At 43.9% G+C, this 19,395-nt stretch overlaps 2 protein-coding genes across 2 annotated transcripts in view; both read right to left on the reverse strand.

The window, feature by feature from the left end:
- Positions 1-4,362, reverse strand: part of ADAM19 (ADAM metallopeptidase domain 19) — a 35,521-nt gene extending 31,159 nt beyond the window's left edge. The window contains exons 1-3 of the mRNA XM_075056910.1: positions 4,272-4,362; positions 3,911-3,990; positions 1,040-1,110 (exon numbers count right to left, since the gene is read on the reverse strand). Of these exons, the coding sequence (XP_074913011.1) occupies positions 1,040-1,110; positions 3,911-3,990; positions 4,272-4,332 (212 nt within the window). The 5' untranslated portion in view covers positions 4,333-4,362. The remainder of the gene's footprint in view (positions 1-1,039; positions 1,111-3,910; positions 3,991-4,271) is intronic.
- Positions 4,363-11,164: 6,802 nt separating this feature from the next.
- On the reverse strand, positions 11,165-19,029 carry SOX30 (SRY-box transcription factor 30). Its single transcript, XM_075056698.1, has 5 exons — positions 18,621-19,029; positions 17,126-17,365; positions 15,965-16,144; positions 13,547-14,036; positions 11,165-11,534 (listed from the first exon to the last, which is right to left on the reverse strand). Exons 1-5 carry the CDS (start codon positions 18,955-18,957, stop codon positions 11,165-11,167), a joined length of 1,617 nt encoding a protein of 538 aa, XP_074912799.1. The 5' UTR covers positions 18,958-19,029.
- Positions 19,030-19,395: the final 366 nt, after the last annotated feature.

Below are 19,395 nucleotides of genomic sequence, written 5' to 3' on the forward strand. Positions count from 1 at the left end.
GATGTACTCAGCTTTCAACAGCCATCAGATTTCAGTCTTTACTGCAGACAATGCCAAGAAAAATCTGGTTTTCCTCCAAAACACTCTGAATATCATTTAGGTTTATGCACTGCCATCAGAACTAATAAGATTTCTGACACTTCATTCTTTCAGGAGGAAAGCTAAGCCCCCAAGCTCTGTGGTTGGGATGTCCATACAGTACATTTAAAATATAACCAGGGTCATTATTCCAAGGTTATTATTTCTACTGATTCTAGTATACAAACATTTGGTTATGTTTCCATAGATAAATCTTGAGACCCATTTAAAAATAAACAAAACCCCAACAGTGCAAGTGAAGTGCTTAGCAAAGACAAGCTTCTTGCAGCTAAATTTCCAGCTGCTGTTCCACTACTGGAAACGAATGTTCTCACAGGGCAGAGAGCCTCTGGAGCAGCCTCCAGACCAGAATCCTTCTACCTACCTTAACCTCCTGCAGCTTCAGCTGAATTCAATACACATCATGCCCTATGGTATCACACAGCATCGCTGTATCATGCCAGAGAGAAGGCTGCTTTTCAGCTAATGCAAAAGCATTTTTTCAGTCTACTTTAGCATGAAGGGCACTAATGGAATTGAAACTGCCAGGTCATTTCTCCTAGGAAACGGAGCAGGACCTCTTCATATCACAGCAAATGAAATCCTCATTAGACTCACACTGACTCCAAAGCATCAAGCCATTTGGTAAATAGTGCAATTCATATCAGCAATATTTTCTAGTTAATGTAGTAGGAATTATGATGCAAAAATAAGTTTACACACTGAGGGCCAGGTCACCATCTGCTTTTTGCTGACAAAGCTCTGTTACAGTCGGCGCTGCTTGGCTGATTAACTTCAGTGGGGTTCAGACCTGGAATAACCTTGAAATTCAGAAAAGGACTTCCTCATCCTGCCTTTATCAAAACCCTGTTGAAGTCAGTGGAGTTTTTCCTGTTGACCTTACTGTAATCCTTATTCATTATTTTAGTAAGACCACAATGCCAGGCACAAGCACACTTACCTGTTTTTCTCCAGTTCCAAGATGAGCTCCTGGCCTTCTACCTTTACCTTAACTTCAGCTCTGAGTGGATGCTGTGTGCAAAAAAAAAAAGGTGCCTGTTACTTGTACATCATCATAGTTATGAACACATCCAGAAACACAAATTGTTCCCCTGGAAATTGCAGCTGGCCTTAAACCACTCCTCGCCTTCCTCCTACCTTCAGACCTGGAGTGCTGGGGAAGGGAAGGGACAGGCCATGGTGGCTCCCAGCTCCAGGCACGCTGCTGCATCCCAGCGGCACAGCCATGCAGAGCTGGGAAGCAGTACGGGCACGCTGGCGGGATGCTGTGTCTGAGCTAGTGACCCTGGTGTCTCAGGAGGAGTACCAGGCACAGACGAGGCAACGAGTCGTGGTGCTGGAGCGCTTGGAGGGGCAGCTGGGTGGGAGGGGGGCTCTGCACCCCCTTCTCCTCTATGCTGTGCTCAGGACCACATCACAGGACATCCCAGCTTGCCCCAGAGGTTTACAAGTGAAATACATGAGCTAGTTAACCAAAGCTCCTTTGTTGTCACAGCAGAAAAAGACATTTTTAGGAGTCTATTTCAGTACAGGAGGAATCACGCCTCTTCCAGAGATTTTCACATAGTTCCTTTACTTACAGAAAATGCCAATAAAAGGCATGCAACAGGGTCCCTTGGACATCTTTAGTCTCTAGCCGTTGTTCAGACAGTATTTCACAGCTGCTCTTGCATTAGTCCCAGGCTGCCAAGGGACTGGAAACTTTCTAGTGTGTTCAAGTACACGGGCACAGCCCTGGTTTGCAATCTGCCTGCAGCTCTGAGTGAGAACACAGTATAGCCAGCTCCCCAGGGACTACTGGTGTTAACAGAGAGGACCCCAATTTCTTAGTACAATGGCAAATGCATACACTAAAACCAGCATTAAAAAAAAAAATAAAAAAAAAAAATCAAGAGACTGAAAGCATAGAATATGCTTTCTAGAGGTCCAACTAGAAGGGCCTCTGGAGGTCTCCAGTTTTACCTCCCTCAAAGCAGGACCACTAGCTAAGGTCAGCTGGGGATTTGTGAGTCTGAGTGCTTTCTTGTGAAGGAAATGGATGAATAAATTTCCCAGAAGAGAAATAACTAATTTAGTAAGAATAGACTTCTCTATTCAGCTGAAAAAAAAAAAAATCATAAAAACTGGTGAGATGATTAACCCATAGTATTTCCCAATTCAGCATTGGAAGAGATTTTGCAAAACAGATCAACTTGAAAGCAAAATAAAGCAAGGCTAACGGAATCGGATGTTCTGATGAAAGATCTGTCAGCCCAGAGATACATTCACTTGCCACTTCATCAATTCCAAGCTCAGTTACAAACTTCTTTCATCAGCTCCCTGGTCGTATTCTGGGTTTTGTTCATCTTTGTTTCAGTTTCCAGGACACTGCACCAGCCCCATGCAGATGATGCAAAACAAGTTAATACATTTAGCGTATACAACAGCAGCTAATTCCAAGGGGATGAGTTTAGTTTACTGAAACACAGGTGCTCAGTACATCTCAGGGTAGGTCTGTTGTTTTGCTAACATGTAAGCAATAGGGATTGCCTTGCTCATAACTGGGAGGGGTCTGAGGGTCTCCATTATCATAAAAGCCTCTTCGCAAGGGTTGTGCAAACATCATTATTACTAATAATGCTTTCCCTCCTCCTTCAATAATCCCACTGCTTCAGAGTCCATCAATTGCTGTGTAACTGAAATATCCCAGCTGTATGTAAGCTTTGCTAACACTGGTTTTAGAGCCAACAGGAACTTGCCTGAAACAAACCAAGTACGACCCCTGAGACCCAGCAAATTTGTATAAGGGGAAATGCTGTCCAGAAGTATTTATATCACTATCAATAATAGAGACAACCAAAACTTCCAGGCAGCACTGCAAGGACATTTTAAAGAGAATTAATATAATGAGAGAGTCGTTGTAGCTTTTTTTTTTTTTTAAATATGACACACAAAAAAATTTAGAAAGTCTCATCATATGGAGAAGACATAAACCCCAAAACAACACCACTTATGTGGAGATGCCATGAGTATAATGCCACAGCTTCCCTTTTTTTATGGTTTGCAACGTAAATAACACCATCTGGATTTTCCCCCTTATTTCATTATGCAACTGATAACTTCTTGATTGTGGCAATGCAAACACTGGGAAGCTGACCTGCAGCTTATGGTTGATGTTTAAGTCTGGCACCCCAGCAGTTCTCAGAATGGCTGTGGATGACTGACACCCCACTTCATCCGTCCACATAAGAGAAGTGGGGGCGAGATCTCTATCAATACATCTGGTGTCTAAGACACAGTTAGACACACCTGAGCTGCTGGTTGGCTTTTCTTAGTGAAGCACCCTCACGGCTGGGATTCATCCCCTCCTAAAGCAGATGCCTCTGGTGGGCTGTGCCCTAAATCCCACTGATTGTGTTGCCTCCCTCCCCTTTCGCAGCCACATGGATCAGCTAGACTTGATCTAGGTTTTAAGGCACGACAGAGCGCAAACGACGACGAGCCTTTGCAGAGATTGAATGCAAGTCGCCCGGAGCAGTCTCACGCTCGGTGCCCGAGATGTGCCAGCCGGCTCGCCCAGCTTTTTCTGGGGATTTGGAGGAGCTGCAGCAGCTCCCCGTGCTGCAGGTGGGCTTTCTGCCTCATCCCTGCCGTTTCTGCCTCATCCCTGCGGCTTGACATGCAGCTCAGTTTAAAACAGAAACAAACAAACAAACAAAACCCACCCCAAAACGCGCATCGCAAGGTTCCGTGCTAACCGCGACGTCGTTCCTGCCCCTAGAAACGATGGGGAGGTTTGAAAACCGAAATAAAAGCGCTGGGCGCGACCTACCTTCTGGCTGCCGGGGCTCCCCAGCGCTGCCCAGCGCGGTACCACCGCCTCGGGCCGCAGCTCCGCGCCGGCCGCTCCCGCTGGGGAGAGACGAGAGGAGCCGCTCAGCACCCCGACCCCCTCCGCACCCCGACCCCCTCCGCACCCCCCGCGGGGAAACAACACGAAGCCGGGGCGGGAGAAGAGAGCTCTGCGCTGGTTGTAGGAGAAGCAGGAGGATTCCCCCCAAACCACCCACCCATCCATCCTCCCTCCCGGGGGATTCCTGCAGCCAGAGGCATTTGTGCAGGGCGAGGGGTGACCGCAGCAGTCGTCCCCCCCCCCCTCTTTTCCCTCCCCGGGTCGGACACCCCGCACTCACGGCCCGGCGGCCGCAGCAGCAGCGAGAGGGCGATGCCGCAGAGCAGCCCCCGGCCCCGCATGGCTCCGGGCAGGAGACGCCGCTCCGCCGCTTCCCCGCCGTATAAAAAACCGCCCGGCGCCGCTTTCTCCTCCCACCACCGGCCCCAAATCCGGCCCTGCAGCCCCCTGCCTGGGGAGAGGGTGGGGTGGGGGTGTCTCCTCCTTCTCTTCTTCTTCCTCCACCTCCCCACGCCGGGCAGCTTCCTCGGAGATGCGCCCCGGGTGTTATAGCGGCTCTGTCCTGCCGGGTGGGTTGTCCCCCCCCGGTACCCCGGGGCAGGGGGAGAAGCCTGAGCACCCCCCTGGGGCTCCCTCTGCAAAACCTTCCTCCGCTCCCAGTTCTTTTGCCAGCACCGAGCTCCATTGTGCCTCAAAAGGAAGCAAAAAGGGGGGGACCCGGTGGAGGCAAGTAGCCAAATACTGCCAAGGGGCTCCCGTAGGAGCATGTGCTGTGGCTTTAGTTTATTTATTTATTTGTTATATTTCTGTGTAATCCTGTCAAACCCTTTATAGCTGAACCCATGGTTCCAGAGGCATCCTAAATCCCTCTGCCCCTGGGAAATGCATTGCCCCTGGTTAGCTGAAGGGATATAAGCCAGATTTTTATGTGCCTCTATAAAAGGGCAGAAGCAAAACCATGTTCACTGCCTCTCTCTCTCTCTCCCCTTAAGGCAGATGGAGGGTCCGGGCCTGGGGAAGGGCTTGGGAGCATCCACAGCTCATGTTTCCTGTGCTGCCCTTCAGGGATATCCACTCACTCCCTTGAGGCTCCCAAAGGGACATCCCTGTCTTCCCCTGCATCCCCCAGGGCTGAGCCACGGGTTGCGGTCCATGCATCACCCCTTTGGTGGTTCTCTGCCCTCCAGGGAGATGAGCACCCAGAGGACCACCGGACACAGTGCCTCACTGCTGGGTTAGCCAGCGTGGCTCAGGGTTGCACCAGGAGAGGAGAGCACAAGTGAGTGGGGCCATGCTGAGGTTACCAGCTGCAAACTCCTGAGCTCCGTGGTGCTGTAGATGCTCCTCGCATATGCTGAGCCCACAAAAAACAACTGCCTTCCCTTATGTCAGTGTATTTCTGCTGTGACTCCCGGCCAGCTCAACTGCAGCCACGCTAGCAAGACTCCAAGGGTGGACTGACATGCATTTTTGTGGGCTCGGCTCAGAGTGGCAGGAAAAGACATTACCTCTTAGTCATACTCTTCAGACACCCATTGATCCACATTATCCATACAACCCTTTCCATTCATCTCTATACCTAAAGTGCCTGTGTAGGTGAACCACCAGGAAACCAACTTAAGAAATGGCGAGAATTTGCACTTGGTTACGTATCAGAGTGTATTGGTAAATCAGGCCAATAGGAAATTAATACTTTATTTAGAATAGGTAGGTAATAGTAATGATTTTGTCTTTTGTCCAGAGGCTTATTTATGCTATTGGGACCACTGAGTTCTCTTTTACTGAAGAGAGTCTTTGCTGACTCCTGCCCCTGTGCCCAAAGGAAATGAGACTGTTTCCATTTGCAGATGCCATTTTGGTTTGTGACTTTCATATATGTCCCCTCTCTCCCCCACCACTTCACACGCTGAACCTTTGTGATCTTGTGAGGGTCAGTTTATTCCTGATACCACTCTGGCAGAATAAAGCTAGGACATCTTGGGGACACCTAGAGGGAATCATCAGGGTAAGCAGGCTACAAATGACATTTTAGCTGACCCACAGCCAGGTCACAAATTTTCATCACACAACTAAATCATGTTATTTCGCAGAGCAAAAATCCAGGGACCAGATTTCAGCTCTTTTCTAATCGTGTGGAGTATCTTGAAGGGAAACCTTGAATTTTTTGTGAACTCTCCCATTTATTTATAGCTGCCTGTAATATAGAAGAAAACAACAGCACTATTGTTGGTGATTTTATTATAAATAAGTGAAAATGCAAGCCAAATTTAGCTATTCTGCTTTCATCCCTGCATAAAATTTCTGTCTACCCAAAGGAAAAAAAAAAATACTTTGATGAGGTACATGTATATTTGCACTGAAAGACTGCCACAAATCTTCCCGGTACAACAAATCTTCCCAGGCACTGCTCCATATATTTTTCTAAAAGAAGATCAGTTAAAAAAAAAAAAGAAAGAAAGAAAGAAAGAAAGCATAAAATGGAATAAAGGGAGCAAGGGAACCTTATTTTAAGGTTGTTAAAACCTTGTGATTGATTGTTGTCAGCATTCAAGTACCATAAAAATAAAATACATGCAATATTTACATTTTTTATATAGTGATATTTTTATCTTTGATCTTGGTAATATGAGAATTGATTTCTTAATTTATAATCACCAGAAACTCCCTCCGTAAAAATATAACCAGACTATGCAGTTGTTATATATAGTTTAATCTCTCTCTATATATGATATATCACTTACATTACTGAGACATTGTTGCATGGAAAGATTCAGGATATTCTAGCCTTATTAACAGTGCTCAGATGCTGTAATGCTACCTGCCTCTGGCACAGGGTGAGTCAGATCCTGCCTGTACCCATCTCTTCAAAAAGCTCTTGCCGAAGTCAATGGGACATTTGACTGATTCACAGAGCAGGGTCAGGCTTTCGGTTATCTAGGAATTACACAGACTCAGACTCATTTCCTCCAGGATCCCAACTGCCTGCTTAAAAGTATCAGCTGGGAATCTGGAAGTCTGTGCTCTGTTCCCTTATCTGTTACATCCCCCGTGATCAAGGGATGGACATACCTATTAGCAGCAGCCTCCATGCAGCACCCAGAGCAAGGGTCAGTGCATGTGGTTGTTCGGTAGGCTTGAAAATTAGGTGTTTCGGTTTCCCCAGGGCAAAGCTGATGAGAATGCTTTTGCAGTGGGGTTTCTGCACTTACTTGACAGTTTGCAAGATGATTTAATGCTGTTGTTGTTAGCTGGAAAGCAAAAGATGATGATTTTCCCATTAAGTTCATAGTAAATTAGGAGTTAGCCACCTAGAAGGAAATAGAAAGATAGACCTAGAGAGGAGAATGCCTGTTCAAGAAACAGACTTATGCGGAGAATGACTTGGATATGTATCAGACTAAAAGCTCAGTAATATTTCATTGGAACTTTCTCTGCAGAAATAGGAAAGTTTGTTGAATGAACTGCTCTGAAAAGACTCCTGCTGACACTGGAGAAAATGTTACCAAGAATCAAAGTCTTAGCAGGAAAAGGTAGAAAACTTTTTGTCCTGCCTAACCTCTGCATTACAGACATTTGCACTGATGAAAGAAATGTTATGTCTTTGGCTGACTTGAGTGGAATGTGAAATCTTCCATTTTTCAGAACATTTTTCTCCTTCAGATCACTTGAAATGATCAAAGGAGGAAGGCTGTGAATCCATGAAGGGAACTGGTGATTTAACAGTGAACTTCTTTATTCTGAGTCTTAACAGTTGAGAACAGCTTCAGCTGACCCAGAATATTCTGTTAGCTTTGGTTTTCCACCACCCATGTAGGACAGCGGGAATACTTGGAAGAGCCCTAGAGCAGCTGTTCTGCCAAAGAGGGAGAAGTGCTGTAAGATGATCAGGTACTAGGCAAGGGCTTGTCCCAATGTGCTGTAAGTGAAATAATATCGAAGCACTCTCTATGCTTTTTTTTAAAGGGTGGGTCACTGCTGCTACTTTTGGTTCATTCCTATAGGCAAGTGAACTTAATAGTATAAGATTGTATATGCAGACACATTGCATCTTTTTAAATGTATTTGTACATGTAAAGCACTGTACTCTTCTTCATGCTGCCTGCAAACTTCTCCAACACAATAGTGATTATACTGAAGTAGTTTATTCTTGTAAGGGAAGGGAAATGGGTATAATGGCACAAGGGTTTTTAATAACTTCCAATCCATAAAACTGTCTAGTAAATTTGAAGAGAAAGTTTTCTCTGCAAATGGATAGCCACAGGCAGTGATCCACCGGGAAGCACTACTGAATGTATTTAGACTTTTACAGCAGCAGGAGAAAAATAAACTTAACTTCGGAAAATCTGCATCTGATTTGTTTTTCAAGCTGAGAAGCATGCAAGGTGATTTTTAGTTTAGATTAAGGTAAACAGCAGAGAAAGAAGAAAATAATTATCTTATAAGAGAGTAGAATATGTCTCTCTCATGTCTTAAGCACCCTCCGCCCTGCCATGAAGCAGGCTTGCAGAAGGGCACACACTTGCCAAGGGACTGGCCCTGCCTATGACCTTCTTCACACATTGCAAGAGGAGAAATAACAGCACAGATACTTGGCACTTCAGGAATCTACATTTAGGAAATAAGTTTGAAGGTGGGCTGAAAATTACCTAGAAATGGGAGCTAAAAATCTCTTCTATCACAAGAGAATTCCCCCATGCAGGGCTGCCAGAGCAGGCAAAGGAATGATTCAGAGGAAGCCAGGTTTGGATGGGTTGTTCATGTAATTTTCAATTCTGTTGTAGACAAGACACAATAGTCTTCAAGATTGTTCAGCTGAGGGCTGGGTCCAATGCCATAAATCTGCAGACACAGTTCCTGTTCAACCGATTCAAGACTTCAGCTCTAGCTGGAAGGGAAAGAGGGATCAGCCCTACATTTTGTCTCCCATTAATATATCCAGAATGTGTTAAACCTGTCTTCTTTTTTTCCAGCCTTAGTGGTATTAAACAGAACAGATATCTACTGAGCATATATGTAATACTGTGTTTTCCTACATGAACAGCAAAGGTCTCACTAGCAGATGGATGCTGTGCAGCAAATGCTGAATCCCTCAACCCACTGAAGCTCACTCTGACCTATCGGCACCAAGTTCACAAGCAGCACACGGTAAAACTGAGCAGCTCTGAGGCACCTCCCTTAAAACAGTGCTGGACACCACGGCAAGCAACGATTCTGGACTCTGGTGCATAGAAATACATCTTATACCCTACTCCATAGTGTATAAAAAGAAAAATGGGAGAAGAGGAAAGTTAGATCTAGAGAATAATCCCACAAACAGCTGTTTTATACCCTGAAACATACTTGTGTAGGAATTAGTACATTTGCCCACATACATTCCTGCAGGCCAGATCAGCTTTCACTGAGAAGATAATTTAGAAATGAACATGCATTTTCTACTATTTATAAGACTTTCCTCTTAATGATTCATCTGCACTGCAGATGCAGTGGGAGAAGGGTGCTGTTTACAACACAGTTGCAATGCGTAGGGTAGACAGGATTTACTCATGCTTTTGTGTTGTTTAACTACAAAATGCAGTAGTTCTCAAATGAGAGGTTTTGATCTTGGGCTTGGAAAATGGAGTTATGAGCCCACAGAAGCAGAAAAAGCATAAATATGTTGATATGAGACCAAAAATTTAAAATGCAAAGAACCCAGAGGATATCTACTCTACACTGACTTAGGACTATCTTTTGAGGCATGTGGAAGTTTCAATTCTACTTGTCTTTATCAATGATGCAGTCTTAATGGATATAGGATGCCTAAGCCTCAGGTTCAACAGGACACTCAGAGTCCCACAGATCCAGTGTGATAACCCATAAAATACAGGAAGTCCTATAAGAGATGGTCAACCTAGCTGAATCATTCCTTAGCATCCTCTGGCAGCTCAGCATGGATGGACTTCTCCATCCATGGCTTTCAGCTTTTTTCATATTTCTGTGGTAGCTGGATTTACATAATTATAAATATAAATATACACACACATATATACACTAGTATTAGTAGCCCAAATTGTCTGAAAAAGTGACTTCAGCTCATCATTCCAGGCACGTGCAACTTAGCTGCAGAGTAAGTTTGTGAGTTGCATGAATTATGATTTACCTGTCCCCACTCAGTTCAATGTCCACGGCTTAAAATGAAGCACTAGGGATACATTGTTCAGGTGAGTTTATTGAAATACAACAACAACAAAATAACAGGATTCCCAGAAGAAAATGACCCTCTATTCCACAAAACAGGAGAGGAAAAAAATAAATAAATTTAGTAACATAAATTACAAATTTTGGCCAAAAAAATTTGAATTTCATTACTCTCTGAGTTCAGCACAGATGCTCTCTCTGTTAAAAGCCTTTGGTATTCTTCAGATAATTTGGTATTCTCTGGAGAATTCTTTACAGTACTAACTACACTCAGGGATCAAGTCACAGCCCACTGGTGTAAGTTACAGGGCCAGATCCCATCCATTTTTGTCTCTCTGGGTGCTACCATGCCTCATCATCCCTTCTGGACAATCCCATTGGTATTAATGGAACTGGTTGCAGACCAAAGTGTTACTGAAACTGATGTAGTTTTTCAGTGTGTTATATACCATAAATACCACAGTTAACCAAATAAAACTTAAAACTGCCTCATCAAAGGAAAAATATAAAGCATTGCAGAATCATTCTTGACTTCACTCTCCAGGGCTTATAGTGTTTTACTGCAGCAAGAATTACATTACGGTTATAAACCAGAATTATTTCACTTGCTAAAACTCCTAAAGTAATACCTACAAAATTATGGCAAAAACCATCAAAATGCCTATTTTGGCCTTAAAAGGATGTGCTTAAACACACCTCTCCTCAGGAAAGCACATTATTACATGCTTAGAGCTGAATCCCTGTGTAAGTGCTTCCCTGAGCCAGAGCCCAAACAATGCCCTGATGAAGCAGGTGAAACTCCAAAGGCTTTTGACCTCCCCAGATCTGTATGTGATCTCTCAAAATACAAACAGATCATCAGACTCTTCAAAATGACCTGTACAGCTCACTCAAGCTACATGGGTTTTCCATTGAACACACTGACTGAAAAGACAGTGTGGAGGAAAACATTTATTCCCCACTTATATTTCTCTGGATTATAATTTGGTTTAAAAATTACAATTCTTGCAACAACTTTATTTCTTCCTCGTCACTGTCAGTTACATTGATTAGGTGGATGCTGGAGGGAGGAGACGAGGCAGCTGACAAAACCTCCTCCAATGCTGCAACATCAAGCTGTGGTAGGGGGCTTAAAAACGGATCCTCGTTGCAGCTGCTGTCACAGGACACTACTTCAAGGCTCTCACAGCTGCGGTGGTCCTCACTTATACTTTCTATTGGGTATTCCTTGAAAGGATAGTCTCCATCCAGAGCTGAAAACATCACCTCCTGTCTTGGGTACCTGTCTTCATAAAAGCCAAGGCATTCAGGCACTGAGCTGGAGAAATTCCCACAGCCAAATGGAGGTCGACTGAATGGGCATGTGCTGCAATGAAAGAGATTGACAGTTGGCTTTCAGAAATGCAGATTGCTTGGACTTCCATTCAGCTAAGAAAAACAGAATGACACTGATGTTCTATGCTAGTCAGCTTATCCTGTTGAAATATTCAAAGCATGCATACTTTAAAACCATGCCTAAGTTAAACACTGGGGCCATAACAAAAGCTGTGCACAGATTCCATATCTGTGCCTATGTGCCTCTTCATGCTAGATACATGCATGACATTGCTTTGAAAACAAACACAAAGCCTATTGTATTTATCAATGAAATAATATCATGGATAAACCAGCATCTGATAATCCTGCTGTATGTTAACCGACATACATAGAATAGTAAAACAAAGCATCAAAAGTCAGTTTGTGTTAGCTACTCCTGTATGCCAAAATCTGTGACAAAGGTGGGGTAAAACGCTCTTATTTATTCTTTGAGTGCACTCTTGCATCTGTTACACCGTTATTAAACAGGAGGACTGACAGAGAATCCTTGTGGTCAATATGTGGTTGTCAATGTTACTATTTAAAGAATGCATGGTGAAACATTTTTAAAAAGCAACCCCATAGTAGATTGCAGAAAGTTACTATGTATGTCAAATGTAACTATTTCTCTGGTGTCAGAAGTTTGAATTTTTTTGATGCGGAATGACACACTTATTGTAATTTACACAGTGTTACAGAAATTCACTACATTGTTAAGAAAACAAAGCATGCGAAGAAGTAAAGGAGCTCTACAGTGCAGACATTATAAAGACATTGATACAATGTCTATTGAGGTTTCATGGAGACTATTCATCTTGCCAATCTAACATTTAAGTTTTTAGTGCATAAATCTACATACATACATTTGCACTGTCAATGCTACTCAGAAATTATGATTCTTGTATGCAGAAAATGAGTTTATAGGAATATGAAATTATAAATCATCGTATTAGAAAGATCCTGCCATTAGAAAAGCTAGCAGCCTTCAGCATTCCATTAATGTGTGAACTCAGAACAGTCTTTTACGGTACAAGAACACTCCTGTCCCTCAGAGGCCTCACAAAACTGCCTAACTTCAGAGACCAAGGGCTAAGCAAAGTTCATCTTTAGTAACTTTGGGAATATATGTCCTGTGTTTCTTTAAAGGACCTCAAAAATAGAAATGTCTCATCCTGCACTTACCAGCTCATAAAGTTCTTTTGAGTTTGATGGGTCATCATCAGCCCTACTTTATGACCAGGTAGTCTTATTGCCATAGGAACATATTGATTGCTGCAATTAGTGGGAATGAGCAGCGTATAACCAGGCAGAATTTAAGTCTAACAGTCATAATAATTTGTTATGTTTGATATTGCACAGTCATAAAAGAAAAATGATGCCTTACAAAGAACAAGCATCAATAAGCTATCAGACTTCTTGCATTTGAGCAGCACACCTGCTGCTGGGAGGGCACTGTTGCTTTCTGTGCATGCCTAGCTTAGGAAATACCCACAGGATATTACATGTGTGAGCTTGCAAATTCTTTGATTAGGTGACCTCCCATTGACTGCCCAGAGACTGCAAAGGAAAAACTAGGAATTACTACTTAAGAATTCTGAAGACATTTCCCACCAAGCTGGATTTCAGAAATATTGGTATTTATGACAGCTGCAACCATAGTACCCAGGAGACATCTCACACACCTACTTTAATTTTATCCAATCATTTTCAAAATATATTTGCACTGTCTCTACCTAATGCTTTTCTGTAGAAATCACCTGCACTTAGATGCATAAAGTGGGGAGAAGATACTTCTAATTACTGTGGGCTTGGGAATGCCAATTACTGCAATAGTACTATGGACCCTTCAATAACTGGGCATATATTACGAGCAGTCTCAGGCCAGCAGGTCCCACCACACAGTAGCTATAGGAAGGTAAAAGCACCTTTCCTTCTGAATGCTCCATCTTCTTTTTGTAACTCAAAGACCCTCTGCCTTTTAGCATTTGTTCTTACTGGTATTGAAATGAAGGGTTGCATTACCTTGAGGGGAAATAGTGAGGTCCAGGTACAAAGTAAGGGTGGTGAAATGAAAACCGCGGAGGTACTGCAAACAGGTTGGCTGGCTGACCAATGGGAATAGACTCACAGAGATGTGAGTGAAGAAAAGGTGTAGCTTGAGGAAGAGGTACAGCTCTAGGAAAAATAGAAACCCCTGGGTATTCCTTTGGGGGCTCACTATTAGAGACAGTAAATCTGCCATTATTGGTGGTTATGTTACTTGGGTTTCTGCTGAAGCTCTCAATGAAAACTGGTGTAGGTCTCTTCAGAGAGCAACTGAGCCCAGATGATACATCAAAAACTTCTGTCTGGGCAGGTTCAGCAAAGTGCTGCGGTGAAATTACAGGGCGCAGGGGCAGGGTTGGAGCTGGAACAGCTACTGATGCGGTGCTTGCGCTAGTAGTCTGGAAAAGAGTAATTGGACCAGCTTGTTGAATGGAAGCAACCGGCAGACGGATGGCAGGAGTCTCACCTTTAGGAAACAGAACAGTTATTTATCAGACACGAAGAGAGGAGGAGACTGCTTGAACAGCAGCATAGCAAACCACAGCCAGACCCAGAACCATGACCCCCAAAACACTTTCTAGCATTACTTCCCTGCAACTCACAGTCATACACAACTTGGCCTATGTGTGTTCTGACAGACGGGTTTGGAGCCCACACATTCAAGCTTCCTTCTACAGAAACACAAGGGTGAAAGAATTGGCTAGTGAGTGTTGAGGCTGTGAGGGCTGTGTCTTGTCCTGATATGGCCACAGAATGGGGTTGGAGCATACCCTTAGTGCCTGAAGCTCAGAAGACCTCCCAAGTCTACTAGCTGAGTTGGAGTGAGCCAAATTCCTAACAAATCTGTGTGGTGCCAAAGCAGCAGTGAGGAGCAGAAGTGACAGTTAAAACACCCTACCCTCTGGTATGTTTTCTTATTTGTTTCACCAAAGAATGTACCTGCTAGCCAATTTCACTTTGAAACATTTTGCAGAACATACACTTGAATGTACACTTTCAAATCACATGTCAACAGGGCTGCCTTTATACAGAAAGATTTCAAAATACATTGCATAAGTATTTTCAAACCCCACTACCTAGTCTAAGGGTCTAAATTCCGAGTTGACAGGACTTAAATGTGTCTAGATTTTTACAGTTTGTATTTAAGAATCATTTCAATGGCAATAGGATAGTAAACTCTGGAATGAAATGTAGTAGCATCTCATGACAACATAACATTATAAGATATAGTAGGGCAAGAAAACAAATAATACTTTATTCAGTCCAATTTACAGAAGGATTTGAGAAAGAATCACATCACTAACTCAGAACTTCACCAGAACAAAGCTGAGTGTTCTCTTTTACATCTCTGAATATTATGACACAGCATAAACAGGCATTTCATTTTCTTGTCTCATTATAAAGAGAGCAGCCCTTGTCATATGCTTAAAGAGAAAAATGCCATTGCCTGGATCTAAGCTTGTTGTTGAAATCCACTGTCCATGCACTGACAGAGCCAGAGCTCTTTCACTACAAAATATGCAGGTCAGCTATTATACTTGACTGCGGGCTGTCATACTACACCCTATTTCATGCCAATATTGACTTACAAAAAGGAGGATCCTTCCAGGTTAGGTGTAACTTTTTAATGCATTCCTTCTGTAACTATATTTTTATTTGTATAAAAGCTGAGCTATGTGTGCTCAAACTGGGCATGCGCAAGTCCATAACAACTACATATATCACTATTCCAGGTATGCATAGATACCTAGGTTCATGGAAAATGTTCAAATGAAAAATTTCTTTTTTCAGCTTTAATATTGCAGCACACACCTTACTAACACCCTACTAACTTCCTTTTTTATGACCTTGTTGACAATTCTGTCTGCTGTCTCATGTAAGCAGTTTAAGCTGCTGAGCATTTGCTCTAGAGTAATGGTGCCCTCACTACCAAGAAACTCTTAACATCAGGGTGGAGGTGCCATGGACTAGGCTAACAAGATTTTTCAGGCCTAGTAGGGCAGGGTTGAGAACTAGTGCAGTTAGAGCTGGTGAGGGAAGATACGTGAGGTGGAGACAGAACAAGAAAAAGAAACAGCTGTAGCCTAACAGGAAGCAAGTGTCACTTAATAAGAGATCCAAAAAGACCAAGAGGTAGCAGGAGGTAACCAGGAGCTACAAAGACAATAGCAGGGAACTGTGGGCAATGAAGAAGCCAGATGAATTTAAGAGGCTGAGGAAACAGGAGGTAGAGACTAGAAGGCAGATGTGCAGTGCAGAGGAAGACTGGTAGAAAGAGTGGTGTCAAGAAAGACTGAGAAATTGTTTGAACTATATCTATACTACCATATGTATAACTTTTACTACAATAGGTAAATTCGGAATTTTTAAAATCATTCACTATTGAAAACTCACAGACTGGATGTCCGATATTGTTCTTAACATTGGGGATGACAACAGAATAAGCAGGTGACTGGAAGGGACAAATGCCAGCTGGATTTGTAGTGATGATACTCTGAGAAGTGCCGGAAAATACAGCAGAGACAGGCAGTGGAAAACGCTTCCGTTTGCCTGGTCGTGGTTGATAAACCCAACCTGTCAGAGATGAAAAAATATGCAGATAGCTGATTCTTGGGATGGTCTCATTCTTTAAGTAAAGCTTTGATATCTGTAATTCTGAAGTATCTAAAAAAAAATTAATCCAAAACCTGCTCCTATAGTCAATGGCAATACTCCATTCGTTTCAGTGAGCTAGCAAATGGGGTATTTTGTCAGCGGTGGAAATAAAATGGACACATTTGGGCATTGTTTTTATGTTACTAGATAGTAACTCTTTATGACACAAAGAAATACAGAACAGTGGGGAGTGAGGTGGCACAGTTGAGGAAAGCATGTTACATGACACTGTACCATGGGCATTCAGCGTGGAAGAAAACCATGACTATCCAAAATGTGGATCTTTCCTGATTGTTTCCTTAATCCCTTAAGTCTCACATATACCTGCAGGTTACAAGAGGCAATGGCAAATATGACCCTCTAGGAATCCTGTATAGATTTTGGAGGAGTATGTTTGCCTTTGACTTACAACATTAACCACACACATCTTCCACACCGTTATTTGGGAATCCCAGGTTTACACGTTGAAGAATCCCACAGAATACAATGCCATTTGTGCTTCCTGTGGCATTTCCCTTTCCTGCTTTTAAGGAACGGATGCATGTGTCACCACAGGCCACCTGGGCAGCTCTTTCTGGAGCATGTAAAATGACGCAGCAGGCCATGTTCACAATAAACTCACTCTCTGGCCATTAGACTACTAAAGCATTCAGAAGAGCTGCTGTAGCTGTGGTGGTCTAAGACCATAAGAAATATCAGAGGCTATGAAGGATGAAACATCATTTTGGATGCTTTAAAAAATTAATATGCTTTCAGGCACTAGAAAGCTGACAGAAGGACTGCATGCTTGAAATATCTGTAATTTTTTTCTAACTCTGTTACTTGCTCTAATGGAAGAGATCCATTTTTCAAAAAAATCTTGCACTTCTAAAGCATTCAGGTAAATAGATACATGTTTACCAGGAAATTCCTCTCTGTGCCTTTGTTTTATTTTCAGAGCTTCATCATAATAGGGCTGCTTCTGCTCTTCAGTCAGTTTGCTCCACTCCAATCCAAGCTGAACACTGATTTCTGCATTATTGGCAGTGGGGTTAGCTTTTGCTAGAGCAGGCCGATGAATCCTAGCCCACACCATAAATGCGTTCATTGGACGCTTTACATGGCCACTTTTGTCCTTGCTAAATGGAGTATCTGGCATACCTATGCAATAACACAAGGAAAGATGATCATCTTCCAGGCAATATATGCAATACAGGTTACATTTAGTAGTACATCAAGAGGATATTTGGCAACAGTCAAAAGAATCACTAGAGCTTTGGAACACATGAAGCTCGATGCACATTTGGAGAGTGGTTCCTAGAAAAATAACTAAGGCTAAGGGAGTATCCTCCACTAACCTTCACTGAACCACTGCCTAAGGAATCATTTACCTGGCTTTTGTTACATATTATTAAAAAAAAAAAAAAAAAAAAAAAAGAAAGAAACATATGGGACTGCTAACACACTGGTTTGGATTTCATCTGACTAGATTGTTTTCTTATGAATTTATAAACTTATTAATTTATAAACTAAACATTGTATAGCATAGAACATATCACCACAAATTTGTCGTCACCACCAGAATTATGTATCCAAAGCCCTAATGATGCAGGGACCAGATCTAATGATGGTATGGCAGTTTAGTCCCACACCTGTGCAGTCCCTGACTTCTCAGCTGAGGTTGTTGCTGTTCTGGGTTTCTGGTTTGTTTGTTTTTATATTTTTTCCCCTCTCTCACTCTTTTCGCAGATTTGGACACTGATTTTGCTGGAGGAACCTCTGTTACCAAATGACTTGTTACATGACACCCAGCTTTGGCTCTTTGTAAACACAGACCGCATTTAAATTGAACTGGTGACACGATGAATCCCCAGACCCCTCACACCTGATCCCTGAGCAAGCAATTTCCTCTCTGAAATGAACTCTTTCACATTATCAATGAAGGGCAAAAGTCTTCTGGTTTTTAAGACCTCACTTAACTAAGTTGTTAATTTTGAAAGCCTAAATATCTTTCAAAAAAAGTAGGCTGCTAAGCTGCATGTTTCAAAATGTTCCTCATTTAACATGTCCAAATTTTCCCAGTGAGGTGTATGAATGCTTCATAGCTTTAAAAATCAAGGAGATCCCTGACCTTAAACTTGCAATCACCACCCAGTGCAATTCTGAACACTGCTGTAAGGGGTTTAATGTAGTCAGGGAGCAAGCGGACAAGACTGTGTTGACTTTAACAAACGACTGGAGAACTCTGTGCTCCTGTGTGCTTATGTCTTACGCTGAAGAAGAGAGTTGCGCAAGCTCCCGTCTACTCAAAGGGACAGTTCTCTAGCACGACCTTCCCACTGGCATTCTCCTATCTGGTAACCTGTCAGCTGCAGGCCACTTACTGAACCCCTCGCAAGCTCTCTTCACGTAATACCTGAATCGGAGGGCAGTACTGTGAGGGGAACATTTTTAGTCTCAATCTTTACTGAGGGCTCCAATAAAGGCTGCATTTTAAGCGGCACTTGTTTCACCGGCACTTTGGTCACACGGATCAGCTCTGACGGCGGCAGAGGGCCTTGGATCTGTATGCAGGTCCCGGGAGGTAAGTGCTGAAACACCAGCGGGATCTTCAGGCCTTCGGGGGGGATCCCAAACCCCTCTCGCAACTCCACCTTGCACTCCTTGGCTCCGCTGGGAGCAGGCCGGCACCAGCAGCCTGCCGGGGCCCCGTCCTTTTCCATCTTCACCCCACAGGCCTCTTCCTTTTCCATCTTCACCCCGCAGGCCTCGAAGGCCGCGTCGGCCGGCTCCGCCTTGACGGCACCTCCTCGCCAGGGCTCCTTCCAGCTCCCCCTCTCCTCCAGCACCTTCTCCTCCTTCTGGACTTCTCCACTGCCCCTGTCGCGGCCCCCTTCTCTCTTGACGGCGCCGCGGACCTCCTCTTTCCCCCACCCCGGGCCCGGGGAGCCCCCGAACTCCCCCGCTGACTCTCTGGGCCCATCTCCCTCCCCCGGCTCGGGCTTCTCGACTTTGACGCGCAGCACCCTGAGGGGGACCTTGGCCTCCGCCGGCGGGGGGGGCGCCGGGGGGCGCCGGGGGCCCGGCGGTGGCTCCCGGGGAGCCCCGGAGCGAGGCGGGCGCACCCTGGCCCCCCGCTCCATCCCGCCGAGGCCGTTTAAGCCGCCCCCGGTCGTTGACGCCAACGCTCG

This window comes from Buteo buteo, chromosome 24, assembly GCF_964188355.1.
Source record: "Buteo buteo chromosome 24, bButBut1.hap1.1, whole genome shotgun sequence".
Taxonomy (NCBI): domain Eukaryota; kingdom Metazoa; phylum Chordata; class Aves; order Accipitriformes; family Accipitridae; genus Buteo; species Buteo buteo.